At 41.5% G+C, this 27649-nt stretch overlaps 2 protein-coding genes across 5 annotated transcripts in view; both read right to left on the bottom strand.

Annotated features, from left to right (window-relative positions):
• The window catches only part of ERCC5 (ERCC excision repair 5, endonuclease), a 33269-nt gene extending 19918 nt beyond the window's left edge, over positions 1-13351 (bottom strand). For both annotated transcript variants that reach the window (XM_039255708.1, XM_039255709.1), the window contains exons 1-6: positions 12947-13351; positions 6947-7122; positions 4627-4742; positions 4067-4153; positions 2774-2834; positions 436-579 (exon numbers count right to left, since the gene is read on the bottom strand). In XM_039255708.1, coding sequence (XP_039111639.1) covers positions 436-579; positions 2774-2834; positions 4067-4153; positions 4627-4742; positions 6947-7122; positions 12947-13034 — 672 coding nt within the window. In that variant the 5' untranslated portion in view covers positions 13035-13351. The remainder of the gene's footprint in view (positions 1-435; positions 580-2773; positions 2835-4066; positions 4154-4626; positions 4743-6946; positions 7123-12946) is intronic.
• A 3883-nt stretch (positions 13352-17234) lies between these two features.
• Positions 17235-27649, bottom strand: part of BIVM (basic, immunoglobulin-like variable motif containing) — a 44821-nt gene continuing 34406 nt past the window's right edge. For 2 of the 3 annotated variants that reach the window (XM_039255710.1, XM_039255711.1), the window contains exons 7-10: positions 23696-23828; positions 22276-22362; positions 19759-19855; positions 17235-18898 (exon numbers count right to left, since the gene is read on the bottom strand). In XM_039255710.1, coding sequence (XP_039111641.1) covers positions 18605-18898; positions 19759-19855; positions 22276-22362; positions 23696-23828 — 611 coding nt within the window. In that variant the 3' untranslated portion in view covers positions 17235-18604. The remainder of the gene's footprint in view (positions 18899-19758; positions 19856-22275; positions 22363-23695; positions 23829-27649) is intronic. The other variant, XM_039255712.1, reaches the window with a different exon arrangement.

Raw genomic sequence — 27649 nt, 5'->3', positions numbered from 1 at the left:
AGACTCTATATTACCATGAGTATTCTACGGACAACATATATTATAGGTTAAAATAACTTTTATGAACTAACTTAAGAATTGAACCACTACTGAACACTTATGTGAAAGACACAGATGTAGGTGCTGAAGTTACAGAAGTCAGTGAGACAGGCACATGAGGATGCTCAGAACCATCAAGAAAGATTACAGGGTGTTATGAGAATACAGAGTAGGAGGCAAGACTTGGTCTTAAGCGTAAGTCTGAAGGCTTCTTTGAAGCCTTTAAGTTCAACTTCTAAGTTCAAACTTATGATGCTTCCTAGGATCTCTGAGACACAAATGCTGTTTACTAGAAACAGATATTATGTAAGTAATGTTTATCAATTTCCTTTTTTCTAAGAAAAATCTTGCTGTAGTTCTTAATTCTAAGCATGGATGTGCTGTTGTATATTTCACCTCTGGCATTGCTTCAAATAAAGTTCTTCTTCGCTTGGTAAATTCTTTCATATCAGTCAGGATTTCATGCTTTATTTCAAGAGGCAGGCTGATGAAGTCTTCAGATTCAATATCTATCGCATGAGGATTACGAAAAAACTCTTCCTATAAAGAGTAAAACATAACACCATGAAATTTACATTTCATACACTTAATTTTATTTATCCTAAAAGATATTTTTTGCACTTACAAACACAGTTCTACATAATCTACAACAGACTAAACACAGTTGTACATAATCTGCACTAGGTACCAGTGAATAGGCAGATTAGGGAAAGCAGCCATTCATTCATGGATTCATCCAGTAGAAAAAACATTTACCAGACACCCCTAATGTACCAGACACTGTTCTGGGTGCTAGGGTATTATACAGTTCATGCCAGATAAGGCCCCTACTCTTAGGAGTGGAGTAAAGACATAATAATAAAATAAATGAATGGACAAGAAAATAAGGCAGGTTAATCTGATTAAGAGAATTGATTACGAGATCAGGAAGAGAAAAAACATTTGTTGGATGGACAGAGAAGACCTCATTAAAAAATGACCTGTGAGCAGGGACTTGAAAGACACCAACAAGCCTGAGCAGGACACCTCAGGCTGCATGACCAGCAGCATGACCACCAGCTACATGACAAAGGCCCTAAGGCAGGGATGAGCCTTTGGAATGTGAACAATATTTGTAATTCCCTTAATTAGGTTCGTTTTGTTTTGCTCTTAAACTATGATCAAAAGTGAAATAAAAAGTGAAAAATTCACTGACATGAAAAAGCACGAAATTTTCTAAATTTTAACTAATCACCAAAAGTACTTTAAAACTCTTCATTAGTAAAGAAAATGAAATAATGCAATTTGATTTGCTGTAAGCAGGTATGTTGTATGTATCTGTTCAAAGCAGCCAGCACTTAGGACAGGCCAGTCATGCTCACAACACCCCATGCTCTTCCCTCAGTGATATTCCCATCAGCCGTCTGAGGAAGGCATCATTATTATTTTTGTTCTACAAAAAGAAGGGAAGGGGGAGGGGAGGAGAGGGGAGCAAGCCTTGGAGAAGTTAATTTGTCTCAGATAACAGAGCTAGAGAACAGGAGGACCCAGACTTAAACGCAGGCCTTTCTGACCACAAGGCTCATGTCTTCACCAAGGCTGCTATCTTTTGCTATACTAATAAAGCAGAACCTCTACAAGTTAAGGGATCCTGAGGTTTTAGATCAAAAGTCTTTTTCCAGACGTACCAAAAATAATAGGAACATAAAAAACCAGTTAAGTTGGGAATCAAAGACGGTTACCCACTATTCAAGAAACTTGAAAGAAAATGTTAAAAACCTGTATACACAGTACAGCCTCAACTTGTAAAAATGTCATCCATTAAAATGTGCGTGGTCATGATTTTAGAACATGACCACACGTTCTCTGACCCCCCTTTTCACATAGCCCCTCCCCCCCAATAGGGGAGGCCTGCCTGACCAGCTTCTCACACAGGGCGTGCAGGAGGAGAGGCTGCAGGGCTTCCCAGGCCGGCCACAAAAGGCCACGGGGCCCTGCCAGGCACTGGCTCTTGGGACGCCTGCCCCGGGAACAGAGCGCCACGCTGTGAACCAGCCCAGGCCGCAGAGAGAGGCCACAGGCAGGTGTTCTGACTGACAGCGTCAACCGCCAGACACGCAGTGAGGCAGCCCTGGAGGGGCTCCAGCCCCAGCTCCAGTCTGTGTGCAGCTACACGGCAGACGTGCAGAGGGCACGGCCTAGCTTGGCTCACCAACCCCCAGAACAGGGAGAGAAGACGGCAGACAAACAACTGTTTTGTCACACGGCAGTGGGCAAGTGGAACGTAAGCACAGACGTAGTTACACACACACACACACACACGTACACCTGACATATACTAACATACCCAAGTACACGCAGGTACTCAACCAAAAGGAGGAAGGAGGCAGAATGGACTAACACATGTCCAAATGTTACCTGAAGTTATATACCCATCTTTTATGGTGCTACTGTTTCTATATTTTTACACAAGTATACGTTACTCTTTCCTGTTTGGGTGGCTGGTTGGTTGTAAAGGAAAGATGGCTCATTTTGGACATCTGGACATGCACAATGGCCAACTCCTCATAAATGTGCATGTGAGCATGTGTACTCATACATATATTCACATGCACACACTTATACACACACGCACAGTAAAGAAGGCTTCTGTTTTTCAGGAACTTTCATAAATTCATACCACCTCATTATTTATTTTCATGTCATTTACTTCAAATGATAGAATGTATTCTGAATTCAAAAATTACATAAATACCTGTAATGTTTGTTTCTGACTCATTCTTTCTTGCCATTCTTTTTCATCTTCTTCTTCTGAACTGAAAGCCAAGCATATGTTTACAGTAACTGACTTAATGACTTGTGAAAACACTGCATGAGGCACGGGGCTGCTACCACTAGGGGCGACGATGGTGAGTGAGATGGCAAGAGCCAGGTTGTCCCTGTTCCCACAGTCTGGAGAGGACACATGTAAGTGAGCAATTGCAATATGGTCGGTCTAGTAACTTCCATCACAAGTGAGGAGCAGGCTGCAATAATGAGAGTACCTCTCTCCAATCTGGGGGGTCCTCCAGGTGTTCTGGAATCTGGCAATTACACTGCTTGGCCTGAGGCCCAAGTAAGTGAGAGGTCTAGTTATAGGGCCTGAGGGACGTGCATGGAGAGAAGTATTCCAGCGGAAACCCTAAGTTCTATAAGCATCCGGAAACAAGGGAAAGAGAGGCTGCCTGTACGCCATATCAAGAGGGCGGGTGGTGAGGATGGAGAAGCACGTGACTAAGGAGCTGGAATTTATCCTAAAGACATGAGAAGGTAGGAAGTGCTTTAAGCTACAAGAGGACATTATCAGATTTGGGTTTTAATAGATTCTACACTACAAAGCAGAGATTGAGTGTGGTGGGTAGGGTTCCAGCTAAAGGGTAAGGTCAAAGACAAAGACAGAGAAAGAAGTGTGGAAGCCACTGCGGTAAGGGTGATGGTGGCAGTGATGAAGACAAACAGAAATGGCCTGATTCAAAAGCTGCTTGGGGTCTCAGGAGCCCCTGGGAAAGGAATGGGGGCAGGTGAGGAGAGACACCGGTCAGCCACAGAAGCTGCTGACAATTAAGAGTGAGCCAGAGGAAGAGCCAGAGGGAGAGGAGCTAGAGGAAGAGTGTCCAGGAAGGCTCCCAGGTAGCAGGACAGCACGGGCCCCGAGTGCAGCAGGCGGAGGCCTGCAAGGTGACTACTGGACTCAGCGAGGAGGACGCTGTGTGCGGGCTCTAGGCGTGGCAGGAGACTCGAGACATGGGCCGAGAAACAGGTAGAGACAGCACATGTGTGCGAAGGGTAAGAAACATGCGCGTGAACGATACACCCCCAGGGCTAACACGGGGTCTGCAGAATGAAGAGAACAGGGACAAGTTAGTATGAAAGGAAGGAAAAACGTTCTACAAGGTAGGGAGAATGCATTCTCAGATGCATTCATTCCCACATGCCTCATCGTGCAGATAAAACACAAAGGTTTAAACCTGTCTAAACATCCAATCACCATTTGTAAACAGACACTTACCTGTTCTTCTCTTCCTTCTCTAAAGGCGGCAAAGCATAGAGGTCATCTTCTCTTCTAACATGGGTAAGACTGGGGAGCGCTTCATCTCTGAAAACCACACACAGACTTAAACACGGGTGACAGGAATTAGAATTTTAGGTCCGGATTTTGACGACACAAGCCCTGCCAAGGAGGTGAGACGGGGAAGCACAGGAGAGCAGCTTTGGCACTGCTGGCCCAGCTTCCCGGCCGCTGTGGTGGATCAAGGGCGGCCTGGCGCCTGGAGAGACAGAGGGCGGCCCCTGCGGCCCCTGGCCCCCAGGCCACAGCCTTGGCTACGGGCACACGCGTCATCCAAGTGCAAAGTGCACACAATGCATCATTACAGCCTTTCTCTCTCCTTATCGAAGCTGCCATGCACAACTTCAAATGCCCTGCATTTTACTGGGTCAAATGGACACCCCGCGTACCCCTCTCAAGTCACCATCTATTATCTGCTGAGTTAAAGTTAGGGAAAGGGCTAATCCAACACAAAACTTAAAGGTTTTTAAACTTGAAAATTAATGTAATGTGCCTCTTGCCTTTTACTTTTTAAGGCAGTTTTGATTGCCTGTCTTTTCAAAAATGTTTTCAAAAGCTTCTCCGTAGTTTTTTTGGAATCACTGGTTGCCAAATCCTTTCTGTGCCTTCTCTTAGCCTGTGAAAAGAAAGGACAGAGGATTCTATTTCAGGGTATTAGTATATCAAAAATATTTCTCTGATTTTTTTCTATAGAATTTGGGTTGTCTGAGCTTTCAGACTATAGATGCTTTAGTATTTCCTCCAAAGTTCTGTTTATCCGTGAAAATGTTCAGGTTTCTGATATGTAAAGGAAACTGAGTTTCCATCTAGCAATTACTGAAAGAACTGGCTAGTATACGGTATTTGGGAAATGATTAATTTATCTTCAGTTTCTTTTAAATATCCTTTAATGTCCCCAGAAGCCTAAAACTTAATGATACATAGTTAAATAAATGCAAGATTATATCAATTAACTAACGTAGTCTCTAAAAATCACTGTTATGCCAAAGCCAATTTCTGATATCGGTCTTTATAAAATAACATTACTTAGATGTCACTCTGTCCCTCAACATTCAAGGTTATATCATAAGAAATCCTAAATTGTAGAGAAGTGTCTTGTAAGTAATGTCCAAGTAGGAAAAAATAGAATATGGTGGAATATAAGGTGGAATAAGGTGGAATATAAGGTGGAATATGGTGGAATATAAGGAAGAAATACCAAAACATTCTCTTCTTTTCTAAATTAAGAGATAACTGGCATATAATACTGGATGTTTAAGGTGTACAATGTGCTGATTTGATACGTTTATGTATTACAAAGTAACTACTACAATAGTGTTAGCTAACACCTTTAATTATGGGGCAGGGGAATTGGGGAGATGCTGTTTACTTGCAGATAAATTCTGGAGTTCTTCTTTCCTGTCTAATCCTTCCAAAGAAGGTCTGATACGTGTGCCTTGGATAATTTAAAACTGCAACATGCAAGTCTATACCTTTTACGGAGGGAACAAATGTTCCCAGGCTTTTGCAGATCCTTACTTTCATCCTACAGCCTCATTTGCTTAGACAATGTCTATCCATTGTGATTATGAAGAAAAGTCCTGTGTCCAAATGGGTGCTATCATTTGGGGCATACACAATTACTCCAAAGTTCACAACTTCATTCCAACATTGTTTGAAACTACCTTCAGAATAAGGAAACTCCTGGGGCCCCTGGATGGCTCAGTCAGTTTAGCGTCCAACTCGATTTGGGCTCAGGTCATGATCTCATGGTTTGTGGGATTGAGCCAGAGTCGGGCTCTGCGTTGGCAATGCAGAGACTGCTTGGGATTCTCTCCCTCCCTCTCTCTCTCTCTCTGCCCCTCCCTCACTCTTGTTCTCTCAAAATAAATAAAGAGAGAAAGAATAAAGAAACTCATTATAATTTTTTTATATCCTGGCCAACTTCCTTCCTTGATAATTCACTTTAATCACAGCTGGCACCACACAAAATCACCTATTTCTAACATCCCATCAGTCTTTAAACATTGCGGACCCACAATCTCAGACTCAGAGCATTTCCCTCAAAGGGTGCTCCGTAGAGCTCAGTAGCATAGCTAAAACATGCACAGGACAGCTACAAAGAAACTCTAGAAGGAAGACTCCCAAGTGTAAGAATTTTAGTTTTATTAAAAGCTAAATTTTATCATTGCACCCAGGAGGTACTCTCACAAATAATCCTTTTTTAAAAGACAAAGTGTTGGGAAGCCTGGGTGGCTCAGTCAGTTAAGCGTCCAACCCTTGATATCACCTCAGGTCATGATCTCACGGTTCGTGGGATCGAGTCCTGTGTCAGGCTCTGCACTGACAGCACAGAGCCTGCTTGGGATTCTGTCTCTACCTCTCTTTCTGCCCCTCCTGTGCTCTCTCTCTCTCTCTCTGTCTCTCTCTCCCAAAATAATAAACTTTTAAAAAAAAAAGTAATTTGTTCAAAATACACTAAAAAAGTTGAAATTAAGCTGGATGTATGTTAAAATAAGCCTTAGCTTCCAAAATTCTAAAGAGAAAGTTAAAATTACACCTGAACTTTTTTAAAAGGTTTATTTATTCTGAGAGAGTGCAAGCGTGCATGCAGGCACAAGTGGAGGAGGGACAGAGAGAGAGAGAGAGAAAGAGACAGAGACAGAGAACCCCAAGTGGGCCCCACACTAACATAAGGGCCCAATCCCACAACTGCAAGGTCATGACCTGAGCCAAAATCAAGACTTGGAACTCAACTGACTGAGCCACCCAGGCGCCCCAAACTTTTCTTTCTTTCTAAGAATATGGAGAGAGAAAAAAAAAAAAAAAGATGACTCTTACCAAAGTCTGTTTCTTCAATAGTGGAGCGTCCCCATCAAACACAAAAATAGGACGAATTCGAAAAAATAAGAGTTTGCAGAGTCGATGAAACAAAGTGAGAAGATGTGCATTTTCTATTGAGTTCCCATGGCGATCCCGGACTCCTCTTAGTGCCTGGTTCAACCAAATGCTAATATCTGGCAGAATTGTTAAAGGAAAGGTTTTGGAATTTCTTCCCTCATCCCTGTGATTTCAACTTCCCAATAGCCGATAGATATCATTTAAACATTGAGAGTAAGCCCTCATATTAATTCACTTGAAATCGAAAAATGTTCAGCCCTGATGGAATCTACCTATAATCAGTTAATTTTATTTGAACACTTGTTACTACTATTCACATACTGATTTTAAAATCTTACATCAACAGATGTGTCCTTATAGAAAATCTAATTTTAAATAATTGCTTCTTTTAAAAAAAACTGATAATCTCTACAGAATTTTCATAAATTAGCACAACTCTTTTGGAGAACAATTTGGCAATTCATAGCAAAAAATGTAAAAACTTGCATTCTATTTTACTACTTCTACTTCCAGACATTTATCCTCAGAAAATCATCATAGATTTACAATACGAGTGACTTCTATAAATGTTTAAAGAAAATATGAAAAACAATGTAAAAATTTTCCAACATATCTTCACTTAAACTATGATACACTGATTTGCTGAAATACCAGAGAGCCCTCAAAAATGGAAGCTACAGAAGCAGATATAGTGATAAGAAAGACAATCACAAAATATTAAAGGAGACAAAACAGGTCACAAAACTATGGGATGCATAATTGCATTTTATAATATACAGGATATGTTAAATATAAGAAACTAGAAGTTCAGACATCAAAATATGAACAATAGTTACCTCTTCTGCAATTACAAGTAGTTTACATTTTTTTAGAGGTTGCTTATATTTAAGTTTTGTAAGCACCGCTCCTTACCAAATTATTCCTGCCTGTCGGTAAGACAGAGGGACTCAGGCCTCATGGTCTTCCTGCTCCCCGTCGCTCTGCCCTCTCATCCCCACTCAAGCCTGACTTCAGCAGTGCTCTCCCTTGCTCGGGCCCTCTCCCCTCCTCCTGCTGCATGGGCTCCCCGGGCTACCTCACACCCCCACGCCGCACCCTCTCTCTTCGTGAGCTCTGTCCTACCCCCAGACTAGATGGCCTAGATGACACCTCTCCCCCATGCCTCGCAGACCTTCCCAACTTAACATGATCAAAACGGGACATGGGTCTTTTCTACTTGACTGCTTATGGCCCCATTGCAGTGAACGTGACCCCGTTCACCATAGCCAGATCGCTGAATGTCATCCCCTACGTTCCCCTCAATTCCATCTTCCAAGCTGTCTTGTGGGCAGACACTTCCTGCCTCCAGCATGGCCTCACGTGCTCCTTCTCCGGCCTGAGCTCCTCCCCTCTCAGCCTAGTTATCTCGGACTCAGAGGTCCTGGTCTATGGGTCACTTCCTCAGCCCAGACATACACCCCCACTTATGCACTCCTATTCAAAGTTGTATTGCTTATTATGTGGCAGAAAACCCACTGGGGATCCAGCACTGCACAAAACAAGGGGTTTGCCCTTTGGAGCTTACAACCTAATGGAGGGAAAAACCACACCACTGGCTCCATGCCTTGTCTAGACCACGTTTTTGTGCACGGCTCCCCTTTCATGGGACCTATAGGAGGCAACAAATATTTGGTATCACATGAGCTGAACAGCTATTATTTATAGCTCAGAGCCTGGAGCATGTTTCGGATTCTGTGTCTTCCTTTCTCTCTGACCCTCCCCTGCTCATGCTGTCTCTCTCTCTCTCTCTCTCTCTCTGAAATAAATAAAAAACATTAAAAAAATTTCAACAGCTAAGTATTTAAATGAATGTACATTACCTAACTTATAACCATAAAACAAATCAGGCCCATCAACAATTAACTTAAATACCATGGAACAAAATGACTAGTGGAAAGCAAGCTATTATTATATTCATTCCTATATTTGAGTGCTACTATGTGCCAGACTTTATCTAAGACCCAAGATCTTGAGATAGAAGAGCAAACATAGCCCTGCACAAAAGAGATATGGTGTCTATCTCCAAGAAGTTGCACTCTAATGGGGAAGACGAACAACAAAATAGAAGACAAATAGATACATATGATAAATTTACTATAATACGTATAGATATAATACCAAAAAAAAAAGGAAATAGAGCAGAGTAAAAGGACGGGAGGGGCGGTCAGTGGCTCGTTACTTAGGGTAGGCCTATGTGAAGAAATAGCGGAGCCCTGAATGGACAAGAGAAAGGGAGTAAACGGCGAGACGAGAGGGGCAGCAAATGTGAATGCCCTAAGAGAGATGCATGCTTCCACTAAAGGACGACGTGGCAAAATCTGAGCCACAGGAGCAAGAGTCGATGTGTGTGTGTGCAGCCACAGGCACGTGACTTAAAGATCACCCTAGTGGACGAGTGAGGAATAAACTAGCTGCAACAGCCCTAGGGAGAGCGCACAGCAATGGTGGACACAGTTAAGTGGCAGGATAAAGGATCTACCTTGCAAGTATGATTTGGCGTTGACTCAGTTCTGTGCTGTAATTCTGCCTGGCTCATTTCTGGTGGCTACACTGTTGTACAGTCTTAAGTTTCTACTTAAACCATTACTTTGTTATAATTAATGATAAAACCTAATTTTAGATCAGTGGCTCTCAATTCTGTCATCCCTTCAAACTGGATAAAAGCTTTTAATTTATAAAATACTAAATACAGATATGTCTAAAATTCTAAATCAAAGAGACTGAGATGGGTCTTTTTTTTTTATTATTAATCATAAGCAGTCTTAGCTAGGGTTGAAAGTTCCAGCTTGAAATTACTTTTTAAAATATATTAGGCATTGTGAAAGTATCTGTATAATTAGACTTGCCTAATTTCAGTAAGTTTATTAAAAAAAAAGGAACATTAAATGTGTCCCAGGGCTGGAAAAAAGTTAAATCTGCAGCAAAGCCAGAATCACTTCATAGATAAGACCCAAAGGACTAATAACATTTTGAAGGAAAAGATAAATTACTTTAGTTCTATTGTTAGGTGATTTAAATCTCCATTAGTATGCATAGCCTAAAGAGAGTGTAATATTTTGCTAACAGAGTTAGATGCAGTTTACAAATGTTAAGGTTCACAAGAGTCAAAAGTTAAACTGTTAATTTTTATTCGACACATTTAGATTATATAAATAAACAAGACAACTCATCCACAGAAGGTTTAAAAAATGTATTTTAAAGATCCAAGAGTAAATTATGAACCTGGTGTGTCATGAATAATTTCCTCATTAACATAGAAGACAAAAATATTGGAATATAGGTCAGATATTTGAATTTGAATTCCCATGAAAATGGAACAAAGCTGGGAAGAGCCCAAATGTCCACTGACAGATGAATGGATAAAGATGTGGTGTATATACACATATTACTCAGCAATCAAAAAGAATGAAATCTTGCAGGGGCGCCTGGGTGGCTCAGTCAGTTGAGCAACTGACTTCAACTCAGGTCATGATCTGGCAATTTGTGTTCGAGCTCTGTGCTGACAGCTCAGAGGCTGGAGCCTGCTTCAGATTCTGCGTCCCTCTCTCTCTCTCTGTTCCTCCCCTATTCACACTTTGTTTCTCAAAAATGAATAACCGTTAAAATTTTTTATTAAAAAAAAAAGAATGAAATCTTGCCATTTGCAACTATGTGGATGGAAGTGGACGGTATTATGCTAAGTAAAATTAGTCTATCAGAGAAAGACCAATATATGACCTCAGCCATATGATTAATTTAAGATACAAAACAGATGAACATAAAGGAAGGGAAGCAAAAATATTATAAAAACCGGGAGGGAGACAAACCATAAAAGATTCCTAAATATAGACAACAGAGGGATGCTGGAGAGTTGTGGAAGGGGGCATGGGCTAAATGGGCAAGGGGCATTAGGGAATCTATTCCTGAAATCATTGTTGCATTATATGCTAACTAACTTGGATGTAAATTATAAATAAATAAATAAGTATAAAAAACAGAAAAATGAAACAAAGCAAAATCAATTCTGGAACAGCAGTCAAATATTCTCTTTGCACATACATATACTTAAACACATACATACATACATATATATGTAAATTTGTATTTATAACTGGAGGATAGTTGATAGTGCTCTTAAAATAATTTGTTCTTTCAGACAAACTTAATAACCTCATGAAAATTACTTCATGTCCCAAAAGGGTTCCTGAGTCATCTTAAAAATAGGTAATCTAAATTCTAAATTAAACACTTTACTTTCCTTACTTTGGACAACTTCCCAGAAAATTAGAATGCTGAACTTGATGCATCAGCTCAATGATTTTACAAATCATCACTTCTTCATAGAGGCTGCTCTATGAAGCCTCTTCAAAAAAAAGTCTTTCTTTGCTGAAGTTTGAAGGGTTCCTGTCACTGAAAACTGCTTTCCTTCCCATGATCTTCTACTATGAAAATCTTCAGAAAGCAGTGATTTGAAGAACCACTAGAGGGCAGCAACAGCACATTGCTTTAACACATCAACCACAAACTTTCCCTTTCCCCGATACAAGGTATCCCTCAAAAGCTTTTAAGCAAGGCAAAACTCATTACAGATGTATTTCAAGATTACTCACACTGCAGGCCCTATAATCATTATTAGGTTTATTTGAAAAATCAGCAGTGTCACATCACGTAAAAGCTGTCTCCACACTAAATAACGGCTCCTCACTCAGTGGCCCCTTAGCAGAATTTCCACATACTCTTAAACTGCATTTACCACCGACAGCAATTTATAGGAGTCTCTTCTCCTCACAACTCCTGCGCCCGCCTAGGGACCTGGCATAAGGTACCACCAACTTCCGGAACAGAACAGCCCCTCAAAGGTGAAGGAGGAGGGGGAGGGAGAGGAGAAGGATGCTTAACGTCTAAATAGACCAAAATTTCAGAAACAGTGTTTGTATGTTTCGATAAAAAAAAGAAAAACGCTTAATTCCAAAGACACACACCAAACCAGCCACACAAATGCATAAAAGGCAATCCTTTACGGGTCTTATCATAGAGGCTGGGAGGTAAAACAAAAGCAAATACAAACCAAAAACAAAACAAAAAGCCACTGTGTGCCTTTTGAAATCTTTTCAGTGCTGGACCACATGTATTTCCTATTCCAAAACTCATCAATAAAAAAAATAGTAAAAGTTACTTTTAAAAAAGAAAAGAAAAAAAAAAAAAAAGCCAAACACCCGTCTGCACTATCCTCCTTCTAATACATCTAAGTGGGGCAGGGCTCAGGAGGACCAGCAAGCGACACTACCGGTAGGAAGCCCACCTGATTTAATTCCACGCTGACCCCCCAAGCCGGGACAAGGCTTTTACGCTTTACAATAGTAACTAAGCTTTCACTTAAATAACCCCTTTGCTCCTCATACCAGCCCTGTGCGCAGATACTATTATCACCTCCACTTTCCAGGTGAGAGAAGGGAAGCACAGAGAGCGGAAAGCACTGCCCCTAAGTAATAAAACCAGAGGACTCCAATCCGGCGTGGCACTCCTGCAGAGCCGGGGGGGGGGGGGGGGGGGGGGGGGGGGGGGGGGGGGGGGGGGGGGGGGGGGGGGGGGGGGGGGAGGGGGGAGGGACATTTGAAGACCGCGTGGTGAAGGCGCTGCCGCTGCTGCCCCGAGGGTGGGCGTCGTCCCGCCAACACCACGCTGGGCCCNTGGGGGAGGGGAAGGGGGATTAGGGGAGGGGGATTGGGGGAGGGGAAGGGGGATTGGGGGAGGGGAGGGGGGAGGGACATTTGAAGACCGCGTGGTGAAGGCGCTGCCGCTGCTGCCCCGAGGGTGGGCGTCGTCCCGCCAACACCACGCTGGGCCCAAAAGGGAGCCGAGAGCGAGCAAACGCCTGGCGCGAGTCCCTGCGCCCGAGAACCCACGAAGCGCGAAGGATACCCACGGCGAGGATCTTCCCCTCCAGCGTCTCCGGGCTCACCTGCCGCCCGGAGCACTCCAGAAGCTTCCAGAGCCCCTGCACCCCCATGAGGCCCCCAGCGACCCTCGGCGGGAGGCCTCCTATCCCGGGCGCAGCTCCCCCCGCTCCCACCCGGGGAAGACGGACACCGGCACCGGCGAGGACGGCACTTCCCGGCGGCTGACACTGCCCCACGGAAGAAAGGGCGGGGCCCCGAGAATGGCCGGCGTCAGGGAGGCGCGGGAGGCGCCAGACCTCGTCTCTGCGAAGGTCTGGCCTAAACGTGCGCCCTCTGAAACGAAGAGCGGCGAAGGGAACACGCAGGCGAGACCAACAGCCAGGATGTGGCCCCCCAACACCGCCCGTTTTCTAGCAGGGTGCGCAAATCCGCGCGAAATGGGTCGAGCGGGTGGGACACGGCTTCTATGTAATAGGCTGCTCAGGGCGGAAGTCCCGCCTCACCGCCGCACGTATATTTGCTGCGCCTTCTTCATTCCGGAAACGAGGGGGCGGTGCCGCCCCGGTGTTTGCGTCCTGTCGTTCCCGAGCTTCCTCCACGCTGGCATTCTGTCGCCGCGAAACGTTAGCGCCGTGCGCTGAGTGTCTGCTTGCTGAGGTCATTGTTTCCTACGTGGTTTTTCGGTATCGTCCCTGCCCCGCCCCCACCGGGTAGGCTCTTAATACCAACTGCTGTTTTACCCGAGAAGCGACAGCAGAAAGGTGGATGCTTCACTGGTGTTTTTAAATTAATAACTATTTTGTCCAATTACTCGTAGTACCTAGACAGCAAACCGGCCTCGTGTTAACTTAATCATCTTATAAAAGCCTTAACCCTTGAGATACAGTTTGGTTTTCTGTGACGTCTAAAATTTAGGCTTGTAGGGGGGCGCCTGGGTGGCTTAGTCGGTTAAGCGTCCGACTTTTCGCTTGGGTCATGATCTCGCGGTTCGTGGGTTCGAGCCCCGCGTCGGGCTCTGTGCTGACTGCCAGCTCGGAGCCTGGAGCCTGTTTCGGAGTCTGTGTCTCCCTCTCTCTCTGACCCTCCCCTGCTCACGTTGTCTCTCTCTCTCTCTCTCTCTCTCTCCTAGAAATAAATAAAACATTAAAATAAATAAATAAAATTTAGGCTTGTAGGTCAGAAATGACGAGAAACTTAGTAGGCAGAGTAGCCCTTGGAAAGGCCGTGGCTCTAGAACCCTCAGGTCCGGATTCAGACCCCACCACGCCACGTTACAGTATTGGCATGGCTCAAGTAACAACAGTTGTTGAGGACTTCTGTTGCTTCTTCGACCTGAGCATAAAACCAGCCTTTGCAGGGGCGCCTGGGTGGCTCAGTTGGTTAAGTGTCCAACTTGGGCTCAGGTCATGATCTCACTGTCCGTGGGTTCAAGCCCCACATGGACTCTGTGCTGACAGCTCAGACAGAGCCTGAAGCCCGCTTCGGATTCTGTGTCATCTTTGCTCTCTGTTCCTCCTCCACTCACACTCTGTCTTTCTTTCTCTCTCCCTCCCTCTCTCTCAAAACTAAACGTTAAAAAAAAAAAAAAAAGTCTTTGCAAACTGTTCTAGCTAGGATCAGAGGTGATATATGTAGACTACTTATCACTGCTACTCAGAAAATGTTAGCCTTACCTGCATAATGGTTCTAATTTGAAGTATTGAAAGGAGATTCAAGCTTCAGTGGGTAGGTTGATGTAACCTAACCCAATGGGTAGGTTGTATGTTAAACGAGGTGGTGATTTTTGTTAAAGGAACCCTCTAGGTCAGAACTCTCATGTGTGGAGCAATTCCCAAAAATTGTTTCTAGTTGTATTTTACAGAGGTTAATATAATTGCCTATTCCATTTTTGTTCCACCCTCCCCCCCCCCGAGTAGATTATAAACTTATTGAAGCTAAGAATTAGCTGGTTGACTGTTAGACCCCCCCCTGCCCCCATTGCCAACATTTAGGGATTCCATAAATATTCCCTAAATGACCTTTGTCAGCCTCTAAAGTTCTCCAGGGGCACCTGGGTGGCTCAGTCAGTTAAGTGTCTGATTTCAGTTCAGGTCATGATCTCACGGTTCATGGGTTCAAGCCCCATGTGGGGCTCTGTGCTGACAGCTCAGAGCCTGGAGCCAGCTTTGGATTCTATGTTTCCTTCTCTCTCAGCCCCTCCCCCACTCATGATCTGTCTCTCTCTGTCTCAAAAATGAATGTTAAAAAAATTTTTTTTAAGCTCTCCAGCACATCTTGCACCCCCTGAAAGATAATGTCCCCACAAGTCAGGCAGCCTTTGGTCCAAATCCTGTCTAAGCCACATAATAGCCCTGTGTTAGTGGGCTGAGTTGTGTTCACCTCTAAAATTTGTATGTTAAAGCCCTAAACCCCAGCACCGCAGAATGTGACTGTATTTGGAGATGGCACCTTTTAAAGGTGACTAAGTTAAAATGAGGCTGTGATGGTCAACCTAATCCAATCCAACTGCTGTCCTTATCAGATAAGAGGAAATTTGGGCACACAGAGAGAGACACCAGGGACATGTACACCAAGGAAGAACCATGTGAGCATATAGCTAGAAGGTGGCCATCTGCAAGCCAAAGAGAAAGAAAGGCTCAGGAAAAACCAAGCCTGCCAACACCTTGATCTTTGACTTCCAGCCTCCAGAACTGTGAGAAAATAAATTTCTGTTATTTAAGCCACCCAGTCTATGGTAGAAGACACCCTGTGATCCTAAACAAGTTTCTTCACCAAGGAGAGTCTGAATAAAGTGGAGATGCCACCTTCTTGGGGTTGTTCTGAGATCAGTGATTTAATATGAAACACGTAGGGGGTAATAGTGGTCAACTTAGTTTGCTGAGGGGCGCCTGGGTGGCTCAGTCGGTTAAGCGTCCAACTCGATCCTGGCTCAGGTCATGGTCTCATAGTTCCTGAGATGGAGCCGGCCCAGTATCGGGGTGGAGCCTGCTGGGATTCTCTCTCCCTGCCTCTCTTTCTTCCCCTCCCCCACTCTCACATGTGCACCAGCGCTCTCTCAAAATAAATAAACTTAAATTTTAAAATAAAAAATTTAGTTAAATGAAGGATTGAAGGAGAATATGTTATGGGTAAAACTAACTTACAAACTGTGTGGCTCACAGAGCAGTTTGCCTGAGCTCCGTTAAGTATCTGGGAAAAGGAAAGTTTGGAAGTGTTTTAGATGCTGCACCAGCTTGGCCTAAAGATGGGACACAAGAGTACGGAAAGGAACAGTTTCAGGATTTGATCTAAATGAACATTTTTTATGCCTAAGAGCTAGGTAAAAACAAATAGCCAATGTAGGCACTGGAGTATTAGAAGCGCTTTTAAAACCAGAGCAACATTTCTTGAATACAAAATATTCTTTTGAGGGAACAGGAACTAAGGGGTGTATATTTGACTTACGGTGAAGTGGCTCCATTAGCTGCTGCTTAAAGGGCTCACTATCAAGATTCTGAACAGTAAAATAAACGTCTTTTGGAGGATAATAGCAAGCACTCTCCACAAAGCACTGTTCTAAACACTGCATGTGCATTAACTTATTCTTCAAAACAGTTTATAAAATAGGTGCTATTATCCCCATATTACCAACGAGGAAATAAGGACAGAAATCTTCATCTTAACTTGCCCAGGTGGTAGAGCGAGCAAGGACAGTGCCATTTTTTGAACCTTCAGTGCTTCTATGGAGAATCCCAGAAAGGGATGACCAAGAAATTAAATAGGACAGGAGTGTTCCTAATCTTGAAAGAGAAGTGTGCAGAAACTTGCATATAGTTTTTTGGAAATTAGTCTCTAAAAACCTTAATATGCTCTTAATAACTGCCAAACTTGTATATCAAGTTATTAAGTAATCCTATATGTCAAGACTTTTTATAAAAATTATTTATGGCCAATAGGCAGTCTGTATAAATTCATCCTCTTAGGTGTCACCGTATTCTCTATGTTGCATCTGTCTCCTTTCCTCTTGGTTCCCCCTATCTGCCTCTTCTCTTAAATACTCTGTTAAACTCTATGAAATTGCAGATATTCAACCATGTTTGACCTACAAAAATGACGACTTTGTTTGGTTCAAACTAATATAATTAAATTTTCTACTTCCTATTATAAAGTCTTACAGGAATCTGAAATTATAGTCATAATGTATCTTGTTTCATCGATTATAAAACTCAGATACAAGATGGTTTCTTATACTACTTAGGCGGGATTGTCACGTACTTCAAACTGAATTCCAAGGGTACTCCCTAGGTAAAACAAAGGTTCACGACACATTATTAAAAGTAGAAAACAAAACTTTATTTGATGAAAACTTCTTAAAAGTTCCAGTGTGAAGTAACAAAATCAACGACCTACAAATCTCTTTCAGTCCTTTGCATTTCACGCAAAATATTCTCTTCAGAAAAATGACCATTTCATAATATATATCCCTGTCTGTAGGCTAGGCATGTCTGAGTGGGTAAATGGATATAAAATTCAAAAGAGAAGAAAATGAAAATATTTTAAAAATAAAAATCTGAACCCTCTCCTTGAGGTGTATTGCAATATGGTTACCTACATATTCAGCACCTTGTAATAATCAAGTTACTGATTTGAGTCATGAAACATCCCCTGAAATGAAAGAACACATCACAAGCTGACAGCAGAAGAAAAACGAACATCAACGAGGCAGGAGCTCAAATACATGAAATCCACTCCTTCTGAACTATTTAACACTCACTTCAAACAGCTAATTGTACGATTTAAAAAAGGAAGCAGCTCAGAGCTGGGAATACAGATATCTGTCCTCTGAGTGGCATGGCATTCCTAATGCATCTTTAATGCTGTTAGCAACATAGGACTTCACACTCAGGGACCAATCAAATATTGCAAAGTCTCATTTCATAGATTACCTTGGATGTAGAAACTCTGGATTCTACTTTTCTTTTATCCCAAAACAAGGTTCACTGTAGACAGAAGTCTTTCAAGGCCTGAAGATCTTGTCAATATTGGATAGTACCATACCAAGTCAAGAAAGTCAAGAATATCCTAGATCAATGCACCAATAAAAAAGATCAGTTTCTTGAGTCTTCACTTTTGCCTCTTTATGGAGGATCCTGAGAATGTTAGTCAGGAAACAAATGAGGCAGGCAAGATGCTGCTTGCAAGTAAAAGAATTCTAGACTGATGAAATAATTTTAAATGAGCTTTAACCATGAGAGAAAACTAGAAATCAACAGCCCCAATTTTCTTTAAAAGGGCAGATGTTACCTTTTATATTGAGTTTAGGAATAAAACTATCCGCAACAAATGCGTGGTGATCAAGTTATAAGAAATCATTTCATGCTTAAGTATTTCAAATCATGATGCTATTAAGTGAATTTGTGTTTGAATTGTTTATATGTAATTTTACTGGATTTTGTGAAATTGTCCATAATGTTTATATACTCATTAAAAGGACAATAATCTGTGCTTATCTGCTTCTATATCTGAAATCACCCATCATAATCATATACAAGCTTATTTACTGGAGAACTACAAGGTTATATTTTGTACCACAACATCTGTTCCTATTTAGTGTAGACTTGATAAAACCTTCTACTGTCTTAATGCAGTCTTGTATAGAGCAGTCGTATGTATAACACAAATTGTTCAGTACCCAACATGGTCAATCATTCCCATCAAAATCACCATAACTCTGGTAGCCACTGTTCCTTCTCTCATGGATACTGGACATCTTTTTCCATGTTGAGTCCTGATGGAAACTAGCACTGAAAGATCGGCCCAGACGCCCATGCTGCTTCTTGGAGATATTATCCTCGCTCTCAGATTTGGCTATTCCCTGGCCATGTGCTGGAGGTTGTGATTCTTGTCTAATGGTTCCAAATGGAAAGTTCCAAAGGCCAAATCTTTGCCAATGAAGTCTCTGGAATGCTATAATGCAATGCAAATTTCCCCCAACCTGAGAAGAAAAAAAACGTTGGGTTAAGAAAGTAAAAGGAAATTAATTATACTAATAATGTGGGTTCCTATGAATTGCTTTATGTTTCCCCCTTCAAAACAGTACTTACCCTTTTCAGATATCATCAGATCACCTTATCCTGCATCTTTCTTGACCAGCTGACTTTACAAAAATATAACAATGCCCACAGGAGCCAAAACAACTCCCCCCTCCCCTGCCCATATATCCCTCCACTGGTCACACACACCATTGCTTCCCCATCTGCCCAGTTCAAACACCAAGATCATTCCTCTTCCTATCTCCCATGTATTCTTGATGTTAGTAGGATTGTATCAGTGGAATGTTAACTCAATCCACAGAATCTGCCTTTCACTGAGAAGCTCCCCAAGCCACCTTGTTTGTACACACAGCTCTGTTTCATGGCCACAGTTCATTTGGCTCAGGAGTGAACACCTGAGCCAAGCTGGGCCAAAATGACGGAACTGAGCCTAGACAGGCCACTCTCAGTCTATCTAGACTGCTCATCTGAAAGGGAAACACAAGTTGAAGTTCTTGATCTTCAGGAAATAAATAATCAGACAGATAAGAACAACATATAACTAATTCCCAGAAGAATGAGACAGAGAAGCTACCTGGCCCCTGGTAATATTCTGCTACTTGGTACCAGCCCCTTATGAATCCAGGCTATCCTCCTTGCGTTTTCATTCTACAGATACCCCTGTGTCCTGAACATAATCTTACACTCTTCTATCTAAGATAATCTGAACTGGATTTCTGTTATTTACAACCTAAGGAGTGCTGAGTAAAACAGTGCATTTTGGCTGCTTGGGAAATATCTTCAGATACAGTGGTGTTCTTACCTTCTTTGTTTTTCGATACTGCAGCCCCCTCTCTAAGTGTCGGATATCTAGATATTCTGGATTTTGAGTGTTGAGATCAGTAACAATATCTGCCCACCTATCGTGAAAAGGGAAGGATAAAGCACACTTTTCTTTAAGGACAAAATACCATTGTAATGGGTCTTTTCACATGAGCACTTTGCTAAAATATCACCATAACAATAATTCTCTTATATCAAGATGGTTCCACATCCTAAGCCTTAATTCTTTCTTTATGATAAGTCTGCTTAACCAACTACTGCCAAGATTCTCAGTTCAAACATGGCTACTTTTACTATGAAATATATATTTATTGACCTCTTAGATGACATCCTGCAAGCTAGAGTCAAAATAGTCCATATTTCCTTTTTAATTAGAGTCAAGTTTTCAAAAGATTTAAAATTTAACATGCATTTATTCACAGCCAACATGATTGACTCTACAGAAAACACAAAGCAATTACAAATTACTTTGGATTATAAAACTACTATTGGAATTATGAGTGAGTTTGATAAAGACACAATATTCAAGGCCTATATAGAAAAATAGATTGCATTTTTGTACACTACCAGAAACTAATTAAGAAGTGACATTTTTTAAAGGAAGGTGCCAAGATGTACAAACTTCCAGTTACAAGATAAATAAGTACTAGGGATGTAATGTACAACATGGTGACTATAGCAAACGCTGCTGTGTGACATTCAGGCAAGTTGTTAAGAGAGTGGATCCTAACAGTGCTCATCACAAGGAGAATCCTTTTGTTAACTAAACCTACTGCAGTCATCATTTCACAATATATGTAAATCAAACCATCACGCTGTATGCCACTAAATCATATATATGTGACAGTTATGTCTAATAAAACTGGAAAACAGACACATTTTAAAGGAAAAATTTTTTAAAAATCAATTTACAATACCATCAAAAAACAACAAACTTATGGCTCTGTACAGCATGATGATTACAGTTAGTAATACTTTATGGTGCACTTGAAATTTGCTAAGTGAATAGATCTTAAGTGTTCTCACCACATACATGCAGAAAAGGTAACTATATGAGCTTATGGATATGTTTGACATTTGATTGTGGCAACTATTTCACAAAATTTAAATCAAATCAGTGCACTCTAGGGGTGCCTGGGTGGCTCAGTCGGTTAAGCATCTGACTTCGGCTCAGGTCATGATCTCTTGTGAGTTTGAGCCTCATGTTGAACTCTGTGCTGACAGCTCAGACCCTGGAGCCTGCTTCAGATTCTTTGTCTCCCTCTCTCTGCCCCTCCACCACCCACATTCTGTCTCTGTCTCAAAAATAAATAAAAACATTTAAAAAAATTTTTTTAAATCAGCACACTGTACACTTTAAATATATACAATTGTATTTGTACATTATAACTCAATAAAGCTGGGAAAATAAAATAATTTAATTAATAAAACAGAGTAACAATATCAAATATTGGTGAAGATATGAAGAACAGCTAGACTCCATACGTTTCTGGTAGGAGTGTAAAATGGCACAACCCCACTGGAGAACTTTCTCCCAGCTTCTTAAATTCACATCTATCCTATAATCAGCAACCCCCCCCCCCCAGCACCTGTCCAAGAGGAAGAAAATATATAAACAGTTTCTCGAAAAACTTGCACAAGAAAATGTGGCATATCCATACAGCAGAAAATTATTTGGCCATATCAAGGAATGAAGTTCTGGTCCGTGCTACAACACAGATGAACACTGAAAACATTCTAAGGGAAAAAGAAAGATACGAAAGCCCACAAGTTGTGTGATTCCATTTATATGAAATGTCCATGTTGGGCAAATGCACAGAGATAGAAAGTAGATCAGTGTTGACAGAAAGTGAGGGGAGGGGGTTGGGGAATGACTGCTAATGGGGATGGGGGTTTTAGTTCCTGGAATTAGATCATGGTGATTGATGCTCAACTCCAAATATACTAAAATCCACTGAATTGTACATTTTTAAAAGTGTGGGCTTTATGGTGTGTGAATTTTATTTCAGTGAAGCTGTTACTTAGAAATCTTCTAAAGACATAAACATTAGTGTTCCTAATAGCTTTACCCACACGAGACCAAAGTCAAAATAATCCAAATGGTCATCAACAGAAAAATGGATAAAAAGTTGTGGTACACTTACACTACTTAAATACCACTCAGCAATTAAAAAAAAAAATCATGATATGCATGACAAAGTAGATGAATCTCACAAGGTTACTTAAATGATAAAAACAAGGTAACTCCATTTACATGGAGTTCAAGAGCAGGCCAAGCAACCTCTCATGACACAGCAGAGGTTGTCTATAGGGACTGATAGGAAAGAAGAATGAGGGTACTTTCAGTGCAATGAAAATGTTCCATATCTTGACTGGGGTGATGATTAGACAGGTATATTCATTTAACAAAATCCACCTAATTATACAATTAAAATTTGTACATTTCACTAAATGTAAATCTTACCTAAATTAAAGAGAATAATGGAAGTTAACATACTTTTTACAGTGAATAGCAGGATGTTTTCTACTTGATTCTCCAATTAAGATCCAATATTCTACTTCTTGTGGTGAGAGGGGACCCCTGCTAAATATAAAACAAATTAAGAAAAGGCTTAATAAAGGCCATTCACTCCTTTGAAAATATTACTTCTACTTTGTTAATAAAAAGTATACTAAAGCTTATTAAAAGATGACACTCATTTTGCTAGAATAAATCATCAGAGTTTAGGCTTGAACAAAATTCGTAAGGCCATTAAAGAGAAAGCATAAATGAAACTTAGGTCTTGATCCCTATTATAAAATCTAGGGCTAAAAAAAAGAAATGAAATATACCACCTCTTTGCATCTAAAAAGAAGAGAAAAATCCTAGCATCCTACAAGCATTCTTCAGCTACTCCTCTCCTTTCACTGTTTATTTAGAAATTTTCAAAAGGTATCCTAAAAATGAAACCCCAAAGTCAGATGCCCAAATCCTACTCCTGGAAATTCACGTAGATCTGGAGGGATTTGCACAGTTGTAAAAACATCTCAGTGGTGCTTAGCTATAGGCAGAGGTGTGGAACTCTCCCCTAATGGGTACAAAGTCAGACTACATACTTTTTCATGGTTTGTATTTGATACATGTCTGGACTAAGGTGAGGTCTCAGGATGAAACAATAGAAGAAAGAATACACCTCACCTCCAGAGGGAGGATTCGGAGAGATCACATACTTTCTTGCTCCTCATTCACAAAACTGTAATGTCCAGCTTCCTGGGTCTCCCAGATCTCAAGATACTGCCCCAGGGTCCCCCAACCCTACCGTGCCTTGAGGGGGACTCATGCCCGCATGGCCTCCAACCTCAAAGAACCCATCTTATCCCCAGATGAGGAAGCCATGTTCTCCCCACCTGACCTTCAGCCTTCACTGAAAGAGCAGTGCTGCCCTTTCCTCTTCCTCAATTACCGATGCCACCCACCCAGGACAACAGTGATAAATTCCACAGTTTTCACTAGGAGAAAAGAAGATGCTTCCTAATGTGCTCTGTTGGGACAACTTTTTGACACAAGATCCCCTAATTCATTTTCTGTGTGAACAGTGGATGAAAACACAGTGATAAAATATGTGAAGTCCTTTGCAATCATTTTGTAATAAAGGTAAAAGTGATTTTTCAAATGTCTTTCATTGCACGAGTCTGAACAACAGCATCTAAGTGGACAATGTAAAAGCCCAGTTAACCAAATGCAATCCTGCAAAAGAACGAGCTAAAAGATTTAAAGCACCGTCTAACTCGATGCAAATGAAAGCAAATAATCAAGGCTTCCAATTTCTGAGTGGCTAAATATTTCCTAAATGCTTTCTTTTTTGGTGAGTTACCCACATAAAATATGGAAATGCTTATCTCAATGAGTTACCTACGTAAAATATGGAAATCCTTACCTGAATGCTTTATTAGCTTTCACAGGGGTTGCTTCAAAGCCAATTGGACAAAAATAATGATTTTGGCAATGATAGATATAAGCCAGCGATTCATCTTTCAATCCATGAGTTAACTTCGACAAGGCCCCTGAAGCTACACAAAACAAAAGCAAACAAACTGAGGGACCGCAAACCACAAACTGTGGACGCTTTACGTAAAGGACTAGTTAAGGACTGAAGGGAAGACATTGCTTGGAAGACACTGACATTGCTGGGGGGAAAGGAGAAGCTATTCTAGATACACAAAAATATGAATAAGTTTACTTTCAGTTTTACCCTTTTGACTGAAATTCAGATAAACTGAATAGCAAACTTAAGACCTGAAATATATCCTTGCTTACCAAAACCTTCCAATAACACCTACTTGTCTACAAAATTTAATCACCATAAAGCCTAACACTGAGTGTATACGACAACGGTCTCAGCTCTTCTGGTTGCACACATCTGTCACTGGAGATTTCTGAATCAACATGCCCTATGAGAAGCATTTTTGTTTATAGATTATATATTCTATGGTACTAATAGGACTTTACAGAAGGCATACAAAAGGTAGGAATTCTTAAATTAAAATACCAACATTCTAGGGGCGCTTGGGTGGCTCAGTCAGTTAAGTGTCCAACTTCAGCTCAGGTCATGATCTCACAGTTCATGGGTTGTGCAGTTCATGCAGCCAGCTCAGAGCCTGGAGCCTGCTTCAGATGCTGTGTCTCCCTCTCTCTCTGCCCCTCCCTTGCTCACACTCTGTCTCTCTCTCAAAGATGAACATTTAAAAAAAATTTTTTTAAATACTGACATTCAATTATGTTCTCTTTCCATAGTGATCATCTCACACAGCCCCAGTAGTATGTACATCCCTAGTTTGAAGAGCACTGAGGTCGATGGGTAGATATAAACTCCAGATAGTACATAGAATAAAATGCAGACTTTCTCTACTAATACACACTTTAGTCTTTCTACAAAAGTTACCCAGACTGGAGGGACAGCTTTCTCAAGCCACATAATGAGATAAGAACATCTCTCAGACAGACAGGTCATACCACAGAATCCTCCTTTTATATTTCCCACAGCTGTATTAGTTGTGAAGTCATTTCAAAAGTAGTACCATAAGCAATAAGTTTTTACCAGCATTCAATATTTAAAGCCATTAACTGAGGTCTCACTAACATGCGTCTCCTGGAAGAAACTGAATTATTCATGAACAAATAGCCCATTAAAACTGGAAATCCTAAAAATAGGGGAAGTAGATGACAGCTTGCAATTTGTGGTTTCTCCAATTGACTTTCTGGCCACTGAAACGGCTGAAGACGACTAAGAAGAGCAGGTCAATGGCTGTAGCACAGCTAAGAAGGCAGGACCCCACCCACCCCTGCAGACACACACAGTTTGTGGGCTCCATGGAGACAATAACATTTCTGGCTTAAATTCTTTCTCCAAGGCTTCACACAGGTCTTCCCCATACATTTTACTTCGCAGCCAGAAGCACCAGAACCCACCCGCATGGCAAGGTGATCTTTCCCACTAAAATCTCTATTTCATAATGACAAATGATAAATCCTTCTGCAGCTTTCGGTTGACCTCCCCTGACAATTTAAACACTGATACCCAAGGGCAGCTCTAAGTGAAGAACCATCAGAACTAGAATTCAGAAGAGGGTCAATGTGTCACTTCCTTCATTACAGAAAGGTTCCAGGATACTGAGCAAAACATAAACGTATGCATTTAGATTCCTAACAAATTCAATAATTACACAAGACGGTGATGCACATAATTGGTTTAGGAAAAAAGAAACTTTAAAACTTTCTTAAAATTGTGAAAATGTCCAATAAAAAATTTTCCCAAATAGCTAAAACTTTTCATCAAAAGAATTTTTATTTCAGCTTCTTTATGGCTATCTTTAAGTATTTCACATGTCAAATGTAACACAAAACTCTTGACTTCATTAGCGTGACTGTGAAGAGTAAATGACTCTAATTTCCTTGAATACATTCAGGATTTCAGGAGCAAATGAGATAGCTAAGAAAATGTGCTCTCATTGACCTTCACATCTTTTTGTCCGCTGTAAACACTCTTTGACCATGTCCTCATTTTCTAGAAGACATGGGGTGATTTTTCTTCTATAGCGTAATGATTATGGGTTTAGTGCTAGTCAGGGATGTTCAGCTCCTTACTGCAAGGTTCTGATTGATTTAGATCTGGGATTAGCAAGCTTTTTCTTAAAGGGTCAGAGAGTACATATTTGAAGCGTGTGGGTCATGAGCACTACTCATACTACTCAACTCTGCCATGTAGCATGAAAACAGCCATAGGCAATGTGTAAGCAAATGGATATAGCTGTGTTCCCATCAAACTTTATTTACAAAATGTTTAATGACCTCTAATTTAGATCAATAATGTTCAAACTTTTTTTCACATGGAACTCTGGTGCAAGGAATGTTGAGATGGCACAGCAGTGCATAAAAAAGGTAAAAGCAAACTTACTGTGGCTAAAAAGGTGGTAGCGAATCTAGATACCGAGTCCTCTCCCCACTCTGCACCAAGTCACCACCATGGACTTCCCATGGCTCAACTGAGCACAATCTGAAAATCCATTGTATTTCCTATCAATGGAAAACCCAGCTCTTGATAAAGAGGCTGGATAATGCCTCTTTAGAAAGACTACAGCAATAGTTCTCAGGCTTGACACACAGGGTTTGTTAAACAACTGATGGCTGGTACCCAACCCCAGGGGTTCTGAGCCAGTAGGTTTAGAGTGGGGACCAAGAATTAGTACGTCTAACATACTGGGCAGGTGATGCTGATGTTGGCCCAAGGATCACATTTTGAGACCTGGTCTAGAGTTAAAATTTCATTTAATTCAATTCAGCAAGCAATCTATGAGCACCTACTAACTATACCAGGAACTGCAGCAAACAAAAGGCAAGTGATACACAGTATCTGAAGCTGCCCTCATGGGGAAGATAAAACAAATAACCTTAGGGGCGCCTGGGTGGCTCAGTCTGTTAAGCATCCGACTTTGGCTCAGGTCATGATCTCACGGTTCGTGGGTTCAAGCCCCACGTTGGGCTCTGTGCTGACAGCTCAGAGCCTGGAGCCAGCTTCAGATTCTGTGTCTTCCTCTCTCTCTGACCCTCCCCTTCTCTCTCTCTCTCTCTGTCTCTCTGTCTCTGTCTCTCTCTCTCAGAAATAATTTTTTTTAAAAAGTAACCTTAATAGAGAGTGGGATAAGACAGCGCCACAGAAAAGGGATATATTTCAAAGGAGGAAAACCACATCAGGTTTGAAGAATCAAGAAGGGTGGCATTCAAGGCAGAACTTCACAAAGTGGTGGGATTTCAACAATCCAGACAGAGGAACGGGCATGAGGAAAAAACAAAATCGTTACAGGGGAGGGATGTAATCAGGGAGCAGCAAGTAGTCTACTTTAGAACATAGGGTGTGATCGCATAGCAAGGCCTACCGTATGACACCCCCAGAATTTCAGGAAAAGGTCAGAAAAGTGTCACCCTCTGAAATAAAAGACAGTAAATGCAGTATTTACTACACTGAAGTAGTCATCCAAGGATGTAACTTCTAGTCGGGAGAAGACCTATCAGTGTGTTACTGATGGAAACGAAATTCAGAACAATGTTCAGCCTACACCAGGGAATTTCTTAAAAAATCTGAAACTTAAGTGACAAAGCAATTCCTTCCAAATGCAGGATAATGATCTTTATGGCACAGGGAAGAAGAAAAGAACAAGGACAATCAGCGGCCAGATGAACGGTGAGGAGCAGATTTCCCAAGCGGCCAACAAGAGAATTCTGGTGACTTTGTTTATTATATTTCTCACTCTACGTTAATATATAAACATTCTGGTTGGGGCGCCTGGGTGGCTTATTCTGTTTAGCTTCCGACTTTCGCTTAGTTCATTATCTC

The sequence above is a fragment of the Hyaena hyaena genome, unplaced genomic scaffold, assembly GCF_003009895.1.
Source record: "Hyaena hyaena isolate Hyena2069 unplaced genomic scaffold, ASM300989v1 scaffold_541, whole genome shotgun sequence".
NCBI classification, from domain to species: domain Eukaryota; kingdom Metazoa; phylum Chordata; class Mammalia; order Carnivora; family Hyaenidae; genus Hyaena; species Hyaena hyaena.
The sequence above is the reverse complement of the archived record's forward strand: the minus strand, read 5'-3'. Positions and strand labels throughout refer to the sequence as shown.